The 14368-nt window shown below is 40.9% G+C and overlaps 1 protein-coding gene across 7 annotated transcripts in view; it reads left to right on the forward strand.

Annotated features, from left to right (window-relative positions):
- The first annotated feature begins 4007 nt into the window (after window positions 1-4007).
- LEF1 (lymphoid enhancer binding factor 1) overlaps window positions 4008-14368 on the forward strand; it is a 170879-nt gene continuing 160518 nt past the window's right edge. For 4 of the 7 annotated variants that reach the window (XM_043973277.1, XM_043973275.1, XM_043973280.1 and 1 more), the window contains exons 1-3: window positions 4008-4237; window positions 7506-7572; window positions 9306-9439. In XM_043973277.1, the coding sequence (XP_043829212.1) occupies window positions 4019-4237; window positions 7506-7572; window positions 9306-9439 (420 nt within the window). In that variant the 5' untranslated portion in view covers window positions 4008-4018. Of the gene's footprint in view, window positions 4238-7505; window positions 7573-9302; window positions 9440-14368 lie in introns of all 7 variants that reach the window. The other 3 variants (XM_043973276.1, XM_043973278.1, XM_043973274.1) reach the window with 1 other exon arrangement.

Here is a 14368-nt window from a genome sequence, read left to right on the forward strand (position 1 = left end):
TGAAATATCACCTTGTTGCCCACTTAGGTTTTTAGGCCGTTTCAAATTGCAATAGCACCAGCAGATCCACAATATCCCCAAACTCTCATTTTGCCATTTGCAGAGTAAAAATAACAAAACATTTCGTATCCCCAAGGTGTCTGATTATTTTCGTTAGAAATAATGTTTCCAAAGACTATTAACATAAAACACCAAATGGAACCTCCTTTCTCTTGACTGTTTAAATTGGTCCTCATTAGGTGGCTTCCCTTCTAATGACCGTTCTTGAAAGCCCCATCTTCTCTCAGTCCTCTCCCAACCATTTCGACCAAATGAGTAGTGGGGTCCAAACAATTAACAGGAAGGAGAAAATGGGATTCGAATGAGGTTTATCACTGAAAACAGTGAGTGATCATTCGATTTCCTCAGCTTCCAGAACACCTCCGCCCCCAATACACACACGCAGGTACACATCTTAATTTGGCTACTTAATTCTACTTGCACCCTCTCTCCTTAGCCTGTTTATTTCATAAAGGGAACATTTGGCTGCTTTGGTGGGGCTGAATTGTCTGTTTTCTTTTCCTTCTGATCATTATTAACATAATTAATTAAAGTCTCCCGTGTTTGCACACAATTCCTTTTAACTATCAGACGATATAAACGTTCATGATCGTATCTAGGGTACCGACCATACATGCTAATATTAAAGGAAGCACCTCTACACTCCCTTCCCGGAAGGAAGGAAGGAAGGAAGGAAGGAAGGAAGAAGGATTTCTTCTCAACTCTATTAGCATTAGTTTACTGATCCACTGTAGCAAGATTTTGTTTTTCCTCTAAGGCATAAAATTGTCAGCTGTTCAAAGTGGATTGAATTTCTTTCACTTCCTTCTCCCCTCACTGCCACCCCTTTTATCCTTATCCCAAACTCCCCATATATTACTAATGATGTAACTACTAAACATCCATTATTCATGGAAAGGTAAACCCTTTCAAATATTTTCATTCTTTAGAAGTTGTTTAGTAAAATCCCATGCCCAAAGAAGTAGTTACCAATGGCTGAAGTTTTTGATAACATACATAGTGCTGTCACGATCCCTGACTGATGACAGTCAACTGCACAATTAATAGTTTTGTGTTATTTTTGCCCCAGGGAAAAGATGAGGAATCTTTGTAGAGTTGTTTTTATATAATATAACCAAATCTCATTTTCAACTCAAGGAAGACAGATGGCTACTAGTTGTAATAAGTAAACTGAGATATTCCTCTAGCTAAGAGGATTTGGCAAAAGTAGCAAAATATAATGATTTTCTGAAATTAATTGTGCTTTCTAACCTCAATTTCCCCTAAACGTAACAAAAGATGATCATAATAATAGTTCTCAAAGCATAGTTCTGGTACACAGTTCCAAGAAGATGGTGGGCGATTAGGGGACATTTGAGGTTGAATTCTGATTTTTTTTTTCTTTCCTTGCAAGAGTCCCTTTTGAGTGTACAGCAGCGCTGTGGCTCTGATTCCTGTCCTCTCCTCACCTTACTCTCCGAGCCTGTTCATCTACTGATCTTGCATTCTGACATATACTACTTACAGTCAGTCTATATGTGCCTTCCTGAGACTCCTTTCCCTTTTTCCCTTGCTCTATACATTTGGTGCCCACATTCTTTCGTGCACTACTGTGTGTATTAGGGCATCCAAAGGACAGCTGCCTAAAATGCCTGTGGAACAAAAGTGATGAAAGAGTGATCATTTGAATTGTAATTAAGATGTTCAACTTCTTCAAAGCCTGGAAGTTTGTTCTGGTTTTTACAATCCCATGTACTAATTGTACATGCATATATGTATGTATGTATAGCCAAATGTGAATATATGCATGATATATATACATCTACAAATATGTGTGTATATGTATATACCTGTGGCTTTCTTCTCCTTCCCCATCTTTTCTCCCTTTAGTTAAGCAGTGATTCTTCTGTGTGGTTACATTTCCCCATTTTCTCCTTTCTGCTTATCCCCCTCCCCCCCATCCCCTTCTTTCAGAGCGTCTATCAATGTGGTGTCAATCAGAGCGGCGGCTTTGCTTTCATCTTCCCTCTCCCCCTTTTCTGAGAGAGAGAGAGAGAGAGAGAGAGAGAGAGAGAGAGAGAGAGAGAGAGAGAGAGAGAGAGGGAGAGGGAGAGGAAGGAGGAGTAGGAGGAGAACAGGAAGGGTGGGGGGCATCTGGAAGATGTGGGGGACGTGGAAGAAAAATTAGATGTTAAACCCTAAAGGCATCACTCCCCCCCCCCCCCCCCGCCATTTTCAACTTCACATAAGTATATCGATCCTTTGAAGGGCAGAAAGGGCAGCCACGAGATCCTTCTCTCCCTGTCCAAGTTGCCTAATTTTTCTCCCCCGAGACACACACACACACATACACACACACACACACACACACACACACACACACACACACACACACACCACACGCTTGAGGACTAGTCCTACAGGCTCTGAGAAAAGGAAAAAAAAAAACCCTCAATCACCACCTCCTCTGCCCCCCCACCCTTTAAGCCGCCAGCCAAGGAAAGAAAGAGGCGGGGGAGTGAAGGGGGGAGGGGGTGTCCAGGAGGGAGGAGGAGGAGGAGATCCGACGCTTGTGGATAGCTTTTCAGCGCCGGAGAGGCGAGGGAGGTGGAGAAGCGGCCGGGAGGCGCAGCCGCTCACCTGCAGAGAAGAGTGAAGAGGAGGAACCCTCAAAGCCCCGACCGCCCCTCAGCCTCCCCCTGATCTCCAGGCTCTGTGGACTCCGCCAGAGGCGCCGGGACGAGGCTCCACAGTCCTTGCTCTCAGCAGGAGTCAGTTTCCCCTCCCCCCCTCCCGCCCCAACTCCCCCCCCCCCCCGGCCCCGCTCTCCTCCGCGCGTCCCCTTGGCTCCAGTAGTAGTGGAGGGGCTTAGCTCTGACAGAGACCAAGGACCCAGCTAAAGGGTGGCGAGCAAGTGATCAAGAGTGCGAGAGAATTAAGGCTGGAGAGAAACTTGAGCTGGAAACAAAGAAGAGTTTGGCTTGTATCTGAGACTAGGATTTTCTTTTTCTTTTTGTGTGCATGTGTGTTTGTGGGTGGGTGAGTGTATGTGTGAAACAGAGGCCAATGTTTTGATTGCTTGCGCCCCCAGCTCTCCACACCTCCGGTGGCACAAACTTTATTCTTGGAAAACTTTTTTCTTTCCTCCCTCCCTCCGGTCCTCCTTCCTTCTTTTTCGTTCTCTGCCCCTTAGTTCTCTCCTCTGCTTCCATCTCCATCTACAGATTAATGGGCTTCGAAATGCAAAGGCGAAGAGAAAGAGGAAAGAAACAATAACCTGTAAGGACACGCATCTTCACCAGGTTACTGATTATTTGCTACAGAGTTAGATGCCCATATACAAATATCGCTGCGCCAGGAAGTGAAAATCACATTCTCTCCTGACTCTCCTTGCAGCTTCTCATCGTGGGAAAACGCGAACTCGGAGCCTTTTGGACAAGCTCCGTCACTCCCTTTTGAAAACAAAACGACTCTAATACCCACTTAGTGCAGAAGATCCAGAAGATTGCGCCGAGGGCCTGCCTGCTTCGCCTCCGCACTTCTGGCGAGCCCCCACCCCTTCATCACCCGCATCAACTTCCACCAGCAGACACAACAGAGGGCAGGGACTTTGGGTGGTGAAGCAGGAGCGAGCGCCTCGCTTACCAGAGGCGTAGGAGATCGGGGAAGAGAGCCGACTACGACAGCTTCCCTCGCTGTTCCTGCTATTCTTCCTCCCGGGCCTAAGCTTAGCTCTCCCTTCTGAGGAGGGAGGCACGGCTAAGCGACCACCACTGAGGGACGCGGACACCCGCACCCGCGACTGCAAAGGAGGCTCGTTGGCCCGCTGCCCCTGAGCAAGAACCGTCTCCATTCCATTCTTTGCTTGCAAGCCAGTTTCAACTCTCAATCCCTGCCTCCTCTTTCTCCCCCCACCGTTTTGTGTGCTTTTGTTGTGTCTTCGCTGCTGCGGTCGCTCCCCCGGAGGAGAGCAGCAGGAATGCCTCAGCTCTCGGGGGGAGGCGGTGGCGGCGGCGGCGGGGGGGACCCGGAGCTGTGCGCCACCGATGAGATGATCCCCTTCAAAGACGAAGGCGATCCCCAGAAAGAAAAAATCTTCGCGGAGATTAGTCACCCAGAAGAGGAAGGGGACTTGGCCGACATCAAATCTTCCTTGGTCAATGAATCCGAGATCATCCCAGCCAGCAACGGGCATGAGGTGAGCTCCCCACTCCCGGCAGCCTGGAAAGGCATGGGACGCACGCGAGGGAGGAAGAAAAGAAATGGGTGACTGGCTGTGTTTGTGGGTCTTTATGTAAGTGTGAGTGGGGACACAGATAATTGGGGTGCTGAAAGTATAAGTTCTGATTTTGGCGAAGTGCAAGGCCATTAAGTAAATGCTCTTTGTGTGCACAGGTGTGTGTGTGTGTGTGTGTGTGTGTGTGTGAGAGAGAGAGAGAGAGAGAGAGAGAGAGAGAAAGTATGTCTGTGTGTATGTCTATTCAAACTTCTGAAGTTAGTGGTTTTCTGGGACTCCTTGATATGGTCATTGAGATTGTGCACGAGAAACGGTCCCGTTCGTCTTTCCCAGGAGTTCTTAGGACCTAACCTAGAAGGACAGAGTTCAGCCCTGGATAGCTTCTCTGGGCCTCAGTTTCCTCTTTTGTAATACGAAGGAGTTGGACTAGTTGGCCTGAGGACTTTTCTTCTAACTTTACATCTTTTTTCTTTCCTCTCCGCCCCCTTTGGTTCTTTCCTTAGTGTGGGCGAGAGACGACGAGAAAGAGGATGGGGCAAAGGAAGGGGCGAAGGGGGGGTATACTAGCAGTTAGTGAAAAGTTTATTTTAATGCGTACATTTCATCTCCTTCGGTAGCTCTCTGCCCTAGTGCGTTAAACCACCAAAAAGCATGGGGGGAGGGGCGGAGAGGAAGGGCGGTGGGCTGCGGGCGTGGGGCAGGAGCTGAGGCAGGGGCTGCCAGCTGCAGAACCGGCGAACCAATCAAGAGAGGGGGCGAGGGGGGCCTGGGGAAGCAGAGAGCGCGTGTGGGGGACTACTGTGGGGGGCGGGGATGAGAAGGGGGCAGCATGCCCTGAGACAGAGCTGCCGACGTCCCACTCAGAAACGACAGCCTCGGTAGCTGAAGCCCGTCACTTGTGGCCCAGAGCAATCTGCAGCAGCCCAGATGTGGTGCCCACAAGGTCGTTGCCTCTTCACTCACAGCACGTTGGTTTTCTTCAATACCCCCCCCCCCCCGCCATTACCTACCTACCCCTCCATTTCCCACTCCCAAGCGCGTGTCTGTTGCTATTGGGTGTTGAAACCAAGATGCATAAACGCGGGCTTAAATCGAGGAAAAGCCAGGGCCGTGGCACCAAAGGAATGGGGGTGGGGGGAGGATCGACGGCTCTTTATCTGGTCTACTTGTTCTCCCCTGGGCTCGCGCTTCTTGAGATAGCGCCAGTAACCAAAGTAAAGTAAACAGAAACACGTGGGTGCCTGAAAGAAAAAAGGGAAGACAACTGAAGGGGGGAGGGCGGGGCGGGAAGAAAACCTACTAGATGTGTGTGGACGTCCGATAACTGTCCAGCTTTACGCGGGGATTGGGGAAATTATCAGGATTGAACCCCCAAACTATAATGCCAGTGCTTTTCCCCTAAAGACATCTAAGTCAGTGACCCCATTCACCAAGGCTGAGTGTATAGAACGGCTCTACGAAGATAGTGCCATAAGAAAGATGAACACATCCCACATCCCCCCACATCCCGAGGAAGCCTGAGTGTCGGAGAGGTAGCAAGTCCGAAGAGCGCTTGAGTCTTCCTTTAGGGTCCAAGGTATAACAGGACATTCCCTCCCCAAAGTGCGTGTTTGGAAGGAGGAGGAGAGTATCTTTATGCTTATCGAAGTCCTTTTTTTCAGGGCTCACTTGGCATTGGGGGAATGTTACTTTCTCTTAGGGAAAAAAATACAAAAAAACAAAACAAAACAAAAAACAACCATAAAATCCTAGATGTGGAGAGAATAGTGTAGCCTCAATTGCCTTCTCTTCCCTTTCTGGGTCAAGGGAGAGTTAAAGGGTATGAAAGGGACAAATGCTGTGGTAGGAGAGAATAGCAATATTGCACTTTGTATTTGAAGTGGATAATAAAAGGGCATGAAACTAGATGGGAGAAAACTAATAAGGGTGAGGGTGTACGTTTTGCACTTGCCTGGGTCTGAGTCACTGATATGGTTGTCACAATTGACATTACCTAGCCCCGTTCAGGAGCCTGTAGTTGTCGGAAGAATTTCCTTTATCAGCCACAGAATTAGGGTGCTATTCCAGATTCAAAGTGTACACACAAACAGAAACAGGCAGCCTATTAGTTGGGAAACTGAAGTTTATTTAGGAAAACAACAGTAGTTGAAGACTTGATATGATCCCTAGGGAAAATCTTACAGGGAACTAATCAGTAGGCTGCTACTGTGTTTTTGATTTGTTTAGGTTTAAAATTTCATTTTCAAGATGCCAAATAAAATTTAAGATTATGCCCCCCGAAATTATGTTCTAATCAGGTAAATAGGGATGTCTGAAGGAATATCAGGGTGATACTATAGAGGCTCAATGGAATTAAGTCTCCACGTGACTTCCCAACATCATCTTGATCAGAGCTAAATGCAGATTCTAACAAGGTCATTTCCATATACATATACATCTATATATACACACATCTATAGACACACATATATATATTTAACTGGTAGAGAGTTTATAAAAGTATTGGATAAACACATGGTCAAAAATATACACCATAGGATTGAAGATGTAGAGGTGAAAGGGACTTGGAAACCTCATTATTTTATAGGTGAAGAAATTAAGTCTCAGGAAGTTAAATGATTTTCTGGTGATCTCCCAAGAAGTAAACACCAGAAAGATTTGGGCCTAAAGTCTTGGGTTCAGAGTCAGTACTTAAGTTGAACTGTTTTTCTTCTTTAATTTTTATAGGTCTCCAAGTATCATCTTTCCCTTACTCTCCCCTCCCCTTACTTTTCTTATTTTATAACTTATAATTAATATGCTTCCACAGCATTTGTCCCTTTCATACCCTTTAACCCTCCCTTGACACAGAAAGGGAATATACTTAATCTGCACTTTGTTATTCCACATTATTAAACTATATTTTAAAATAATTTAAAAGTTCTCAGCCTAGAAATATTACCACTATTAAAATATGCATGTTACATATGTGTTATTACATATTGAATAATTATATAATCACATATTTATTGCCTAAAATATACATATTACATAGCTATAAAGACCTATAGCTTTATATAGCTTTAGAAGGATATCTATCTCTATAACATAGCTAGCTATAAATATAGAGATTATATAGATATATTACCACTATATAAATGTTTGTAGGAAGTTAATTGTTATATATTGTTGCTACATACTGTAACATGAGATTCTCTTTCTTTTGGTGATATGGATGCTGTGTGATTAGGTGGTTAGACAAGCACAAACTTCTCAGGAGGCATACCATGACAAAGCCAGAGATCACCCTGATGAAGGTAAGGCGGTGGCTGCTGCTGCTAAATATTCTAATCTGACACAATTTAAAAAATATATATATATATATATATATATATATATGCTCAAGTGACCCAGTCTGCCCTAACTTTGTAAGATTGTATACGTAGTTTTTATAAAATTTAACACGAATGAGAAAGTGTGACTGAATTACTTGGTTTTTAAATTTTGTCCATATTTTGATGGACATGTGACTCTCATGGTAGAGAAACAGTTTAGTGATAAAAGCACATGGAGTAATATTTTAGTGTTAAAACATTCATTTTTCTTCTCCCCTTCTGAAACCATCACTATTGGTGAATGATTTTGGATGATTTGTTTTTATTTATGTATAAAATTTATTTTATTTATTTTTGTTATATTTTTATGTTAAATGAAATTTCATTTTTCTTTTCTTCTAAAATAATAATTATATATATTCAAATAAAATTAAGAATTACAGTAAGTGGTCCATGCCATAGTTTTTTGATGGAACTATATATGTGTTAATATATTGGGGTGAGAAAAGATAGGCATTATTTCATTTAATTTCAGTTGGTCCTTGTATCCCCAATGCCTAGCACATGGTAGACTCATTAAAGATGCTTGTTGATGGATTAATTGGTAGCTTAATTTAGGAAGATGGAGAGCTAAGGTTTGTATTTTTAAAATCAGTAATAATTACAAAATACTGACCACCCATCTGTGTGATCTTGGCCAAATCACTTAACTCCTCTGGGCCTGTGGTCTCTGTTTACTCCTCCCTAAAATGAGGGGGCTGTACTATGGGATCTTTCAGTGGTCTCTTTCAGCTCTAAATCATATGATCCTTCAATCTCTATTTCTGGCATTGACTGTTGTTGTTTTTTTATTTGGAGGTGGGGGTAGGCCGCGAGGGATAGATTTAGAATACATTTTTGTTAGATTAAAGGAAGAGCTTCATACCAGCTAATAGGTCCCAACAGTGGGTAGGTTTCCCCTGTATACAAGACTGCATTTCTATTCTCTTTAATTCCTTAAAATTGGCATGACCAGGATGAATTGTTCATCCATGCAATGAATCAGCCAGCAGAGGAAGTGAAGCTGTCTGACTGTATGATGCCATGCTTTCTTCTTGGCCACAAAGTCAGTGGTCGAGAGACAAAGATCTATGTGCACAGAACAATTCCAAATACTTGCTGCTATTGACAGGATGTTGGTGTTGCAGTAAAATTAAGCCCTACTGAATAAATCTTTTATAAATTTAGATTCTTGTCCATATTGTCAGATACAACTCTTCCAGTCTGTTTTACATTTCTTTTTTTCTTTTCTTATAACTAAGATAGGATTTTTTTAAGTGCTCCTATTATTGGCAACCTAAATGAAAGCTGGAAATACAGACAGTATGTAAAGAGAGATGATCTATGCTTTTGAAACTTTGGTACCTTAGTCCACCCTGTCAAATTAAGTTGGATGGACAGATTTTATTTTTTAAAACATAAGTCTGTAGTTTAAGTAAATTGAACCACATGTTTTAAAAACATCTGTTATATAGCTAGGCTTTTTTTAGAACTCAAGTACACAGGTGCTGCTAATTTAAAGTATATCCATGTATAATATAAAATCTTAATTAATGTATTATATAAACAGGTTTTTTCTGTGGAGTTTCTTTTGAGCTTTTAGATACAAAAATAAATTGACTTAGAAATTTTTAAAAAATCATTGAATCATTTGTTGTTTGCTTGATTTTTAGCAGGAAAACATCCAGATGGAGGATTATACAACAAAGGCCCATCTTACTCCGGTTATTCTGGGTATATAATGATGCCAAATATGAATAATGACCCTTACATGTCAAATGGATCTCTCTCTCCACCTATCCCTAGAACAGTGAGTAATATATTTCTATTTAAAGCTTCCTTCCCCCTTCCCCAGATTCAAACTGTTGTGATTAACTAAGTATTTGGCTAAAAAAATACTTGAATGTTTCTATGTTACACACCAGCTCTCAAACTGAATTTATGATTGCTGTATTTGCTTGGTGGTTTTGGTGAACTTGACCTTGAAATATTGGCTTTTGAATTAATTGGAGATATCCCCACATATTACATCATTCCAATTTTGCTTTGCATCAACTCTGTTTTAATAATAGTAAAAACACCCCGCAAACTACAAGTATACTGTTCTTTTTATATGGAAAGGAAATTTTTAATAGACTCTTTCAGTTATCTAAGTACTGCATAGTTTTTGGTGTCCAGTGGTTATCAAAAAGAAGCATAATAAAGTAGAAAGAATTAGAGCCATCTAGATCAGCCCGTTTCAGCTTAAAAAAAAACCACAATGGCTTTCCATTTTTTATTTGTTAATAATAGTGTCATTTTTCAGCTCCGTTATGAATTTTTGCAAGCTAGTATATGAAGGTATTACATAGAGAACTATTTCTTTTTTAGGTAATGAATTAAATGTAACTTTGAAAAAGTTCTAGGTTGTGTTGGCATAACTCACTAGAATTTCAGCTGTATTAAGTGTTAAGTATATTCTGTGTTCCTAGGGAGAGTAAATAAAAGACTTCACTGGGTAGAAGAAAGTCTAATTGAAAAATCTGATTTATGTAGCATTTATGTAGCATACTTGTTTATAAAACAAAAATAGGTTGGTGGCTTTTTTTTTTAAACAGAAAGATGACATAACAGGTCAGTAGAGCTTGACTCTGAGTTGTTTCTCCTGTGGTGGTTATGTATTTGTGTTGATCCATCCTCTCTCTTTTACCTTATTGAATCAAAGGCACATAATAGATTAATGGTGGTTTTTTTTTTTTTAATTGTGGTCCTGGGGGTGAGGGAGAGTGAGACTAGTTAACATGGCCCAAATGCAGCACCCCAAACTAATGATCATAGTTTCATTATAGATTGTGTGGAGTGTTAAAACCAAGGATAGAAGAGGTATTTTAATAAATGTTTGCTGAGTCATGGATAGGGCAAAGTTTTTTTATTAGTAAGAACCATTCACCTTCCAGTATCCAACTGAACCCTTTACCTCCTGGAAAGAAAATTCACAGTCACCCAAGGTTGATTTAAATAGTAATCAGTTCATGATAATGATTATTTCTGATGATCTTGAATATCTTTTGTTCATGCCTTTGAAGTGATAGAATGCATATTATTAGCTAACTAGAATTAGATTTAGATTTACATAAGTACTGTGGACTAGAAATTACTATTTGTTTTAATAAAATATGAAAACCAGTGATTTTCTTTTACCTAATGACAAAATCTATCAGACTTTTAAAAGTAGTTTGGTCTTTAAGCAATTGATTTTATTCTTTTAGTTGGAAAATAGACCTTTTGGGTTTCATAGGAAATACTTAAAAGCACAGGCACTGGTCTCCCTCCTAAAAAGGTGAATTTATTAATATGACTGAATAAGATTAGGAATTCTGATTCTTTCATTCATAACATGATTCTGGCTTTTTAAAATTTGTGAATATGCAAGAGAACTTCTATTTAGTGGACTAAATAAATATTAAATATAAGATATTAACTTTAATGTTTGCATGGGAGAATTGGTTTTGATTATAGGAACAAATGAAGCCATTCCTGATTTTTTATTTTAGTTCTAGAGTCTAAATAGTCTTAATTAGGAACATGCAAATAGTATTTGGCATCAGGCTTACCAAAAAGGGGAGCTTCTGTTGAAAAATATTTAGGATAACAATTTTTTCAACGTCCTGAATTATAGCTTCCAAAATGCTGATAAATATACACATATATGGCCATTAGGAAAAAAAAAAGTCTAATGCCTCCTTATTTATGATTCCTAGAAGGTGAGACTGACTTTTACCTTTTTATAAAAATTACACCCAACCCAGTTTTTCTGGCATTGATGAACAAGATCCAAGGAAAACTCCAAACTTTTCTGTTCCCTTCGGGACCAGTACTCTTTCCTTTCTACTCCTCAACTTAGTCTAGCAGAAATTGCTTGAGGATTTTGATTACGGGGTGGCTAGGAGAAAAGTACTTGGGTAAACCTCAAATCATGTATATAAATGTGAGTTGTTGTTCTAGTGATCTAGTGGCACTGGTGATCAAGTGAAAGCCCTGTGTTTTCAGGGAATTGATTGAAACACTGAAGTCAATCTGTTGAGCTTGGGGAAGACATGTCGAAATCAATGTTGTGTTCCTGTGTGTCTGTATGTCTGTGTGTGTTAAATGGTGAAGGCTGTAGGTAGACAGAATTCCCTCTTGCTGACGTGGTTATCTTCTGTGCGCCATTTTTTTCCTGCTGCATTTTTAAACAGATTTATCTTAGGCAATGTTTTCTCGTGGTACACTGGAGTTTGCATAATTCCAGAAGCTGTTCAGGTCTAGCCACAAGGCTGTGTGTGTTTAGTTACAGAATATTTTTTAGAATCCAACTGAACTGCAGTCTTTGCTTTTTAATGCTTAACAGCTGGGTTTTGGGTTTTGTTGTTGTTTTTAATGTTGTAAGAGATCAAAAACACTTTAACCGGAAGACAACCTCTCAGCCTTCTTCCCACTCATTCACCTCGGCCTTCCTGCCCTTTCACTGTGTTCTTAGCTGCCTTGAGTTTCTAACTCTTCCTGGAGCCCTCAGTTTAGTTCCCATCAAAGGTGTCAGAGGTAGGTGACCATTTGTGTAAGCTTTTGGGTCTTGGGTGGCAGCTACCCTGTGGCATCCCTGCCATTTGGTATTTGCATAACAAAGCAACCACTTGTTTACTGCATCTGTTGCCTGGAGGTGTTAGGACTGGAAATCACCGGGTAACCCACCCCATTCAGAGCATCCTCAATGATTTGTATTTATTGGTAGATGAACCTGAAAATGCCAATGATGGCTAAGGAGTGGCAGTTACTGAGGTGTCTGTAAATGGAAGACATTTCTTTAATTCTCAATACAATTGTCTTTCTTCAGGTATACAGGCCCTCAATAACATAAAGGATCTGGTTTTGTTTGTTGTTGCTGTCCCTTTCAGGATTTATGAAGATGAATAAAAATTCAAGATGTTTATGGGAAATCTAAGGGAAGGGGAAGTGAGTACGTCTCACAGAAAGTTGAGATAATGTGGCCTAAGAAGAAACTGTTAAAAAAGACCCATCGGACATTAATGTGTTAACTCAGTGAAACTCTGAGTTTGTCTTAACAGAGACTGAAAAAGAAGATGCAAAAGGTTCTTTAGATGTTTTGAAGCAGGAACCTAGGAGAGTTTATTAGAAGCACACTGCAAAATTTTTCTGAAAACTAGTGGGTGAAATTGGTTTCGGCCTTGCTTAGCCTCACTGTGGTGAAAGTGGCCTTTAGTGGGGCTGTCTGTTCATCGATGGTGTCAAACTTCCATTTGTCCCTTCCAGCCATGAAGAGACTTAACACCTCAGAAAAGAAATAATTTGTTTTTCTTCAGGTATTTTCTTTAGAGGGGAAAAGCAGCATCGATGAGCATGTTCAGGAAGCCAGAGCAAAAACTGCTCTTCAAATTCATACCCAAACCACATCACCACCTGGGTCGTGTGTAAATGCTGTGAATTTAATCCTTCATTTTCCTTTTTTGTTGTTTCTCTAGTGATAAGAGGAAGACAGTATCTGAATCAGATCTGTTGAAGGTGGCATTTTTTCATATAGTGAGGAGGCCTTTGGTATTTTATCCTGATTCGTATCACAGTTATTGAGGATTTCAGCTTCCATTTCACTGTTACATGACTTTTATTTTAAGCAAGTCAACAGTTTAATTATGTGATGGATAGAATTATTCTAAAAATGATATTTCTTTAAGTTCCTCTCAATCTTACCCACTTGTACTTGACTTTATTGAATTCTTATTGATACGTTCCATTTTGGCTCTAAATCTTATGAATCTTTCACTACTTAAGGAAATCAGCAGTTTCAACCCTTCCCACTCTTTAAAAAAAAGTTCCATGCATTTCTGTACTTAAAAAAAAATTTACTAGCTGGGTGTGGGGGCCCTAGTCTTCAAGCCTGGCCTTCCACGACTGTGCAGTCCCAGGCTGAGCCAGGCCCTCCAAAAACATGTACTCTGCTAATAGGGACAGAGAAAGAACTTTGGGAGCAGCCTGAAAACTTTGTATTGATTGCCCTTTGAGAATTTAGGGACAGCTCCAATCTAATTGAGGCATCAAAGGATAGAGTTATTTTCTGGTCATTTGTACACTCTGGTTGGAATTGTGGCTTATTTATTCCCTCACCCCACTCCCCCAACCTGGTCTAGGAAGCATGTTTTAATTGTAGGTATAAAGTAAGTAGGCTATTCTAAGTGTAATGTTTGTTCCCAGATATTTGTATCAGTAAGAGACAGGAAAAATGAATAGGTGCAGATTTCTGTTCTGTCTCTCATCTGTTCAACTGGGTTCTACAAGGCTAGAAAAGGGCCTTTTGCAGGACTTATACCCAATAGGTAGAAGCCCAAATAGGGCTCTCCTGGAAACTCTGGAACCAATCCTGGCTCACCATAGTAACATCATCTGAGACAATATATCTTGGTAGAGAATTTGCAACTACAAAACAGATTTCGTGAGGACAAGGACTTTAAAAGTACTTTCAGGCATAGAACATTTGCTACATTAATGTGTTGGGAAGATATGAAACAATGGTATTAATTTTAAAACTCCACCTCCTTTTCCCTGAAACAACTTTATGACATTATTAGTTTTCTCTAATATTCTCTGAATGATATGTTTTGACGGGTTAAGGTGGATTGCGCTTGCAAAACCCATCAGTGTATAATAGGTTGGTAAGGGATGAGCTGCCTCCTAAGTGATTGATTGTCCAATTCTTGGGGTGTTGGTA

Source organism: Dromiciops gliroides, chromosome 6 (genome assembly GCF_019393635.1).
Source record: "Dromiciops gliroides isolate mDroGli1 chromosome 6, mDroGli1.pri, whole genome shotgun sequence".
NCBI classification, from domain to species: Eukaryota; Metazoa; Chordata; class Mammalia; order Microbiotheria; family Microbiotheriidae; genus Dromiciops; species Dromiciops gliroides.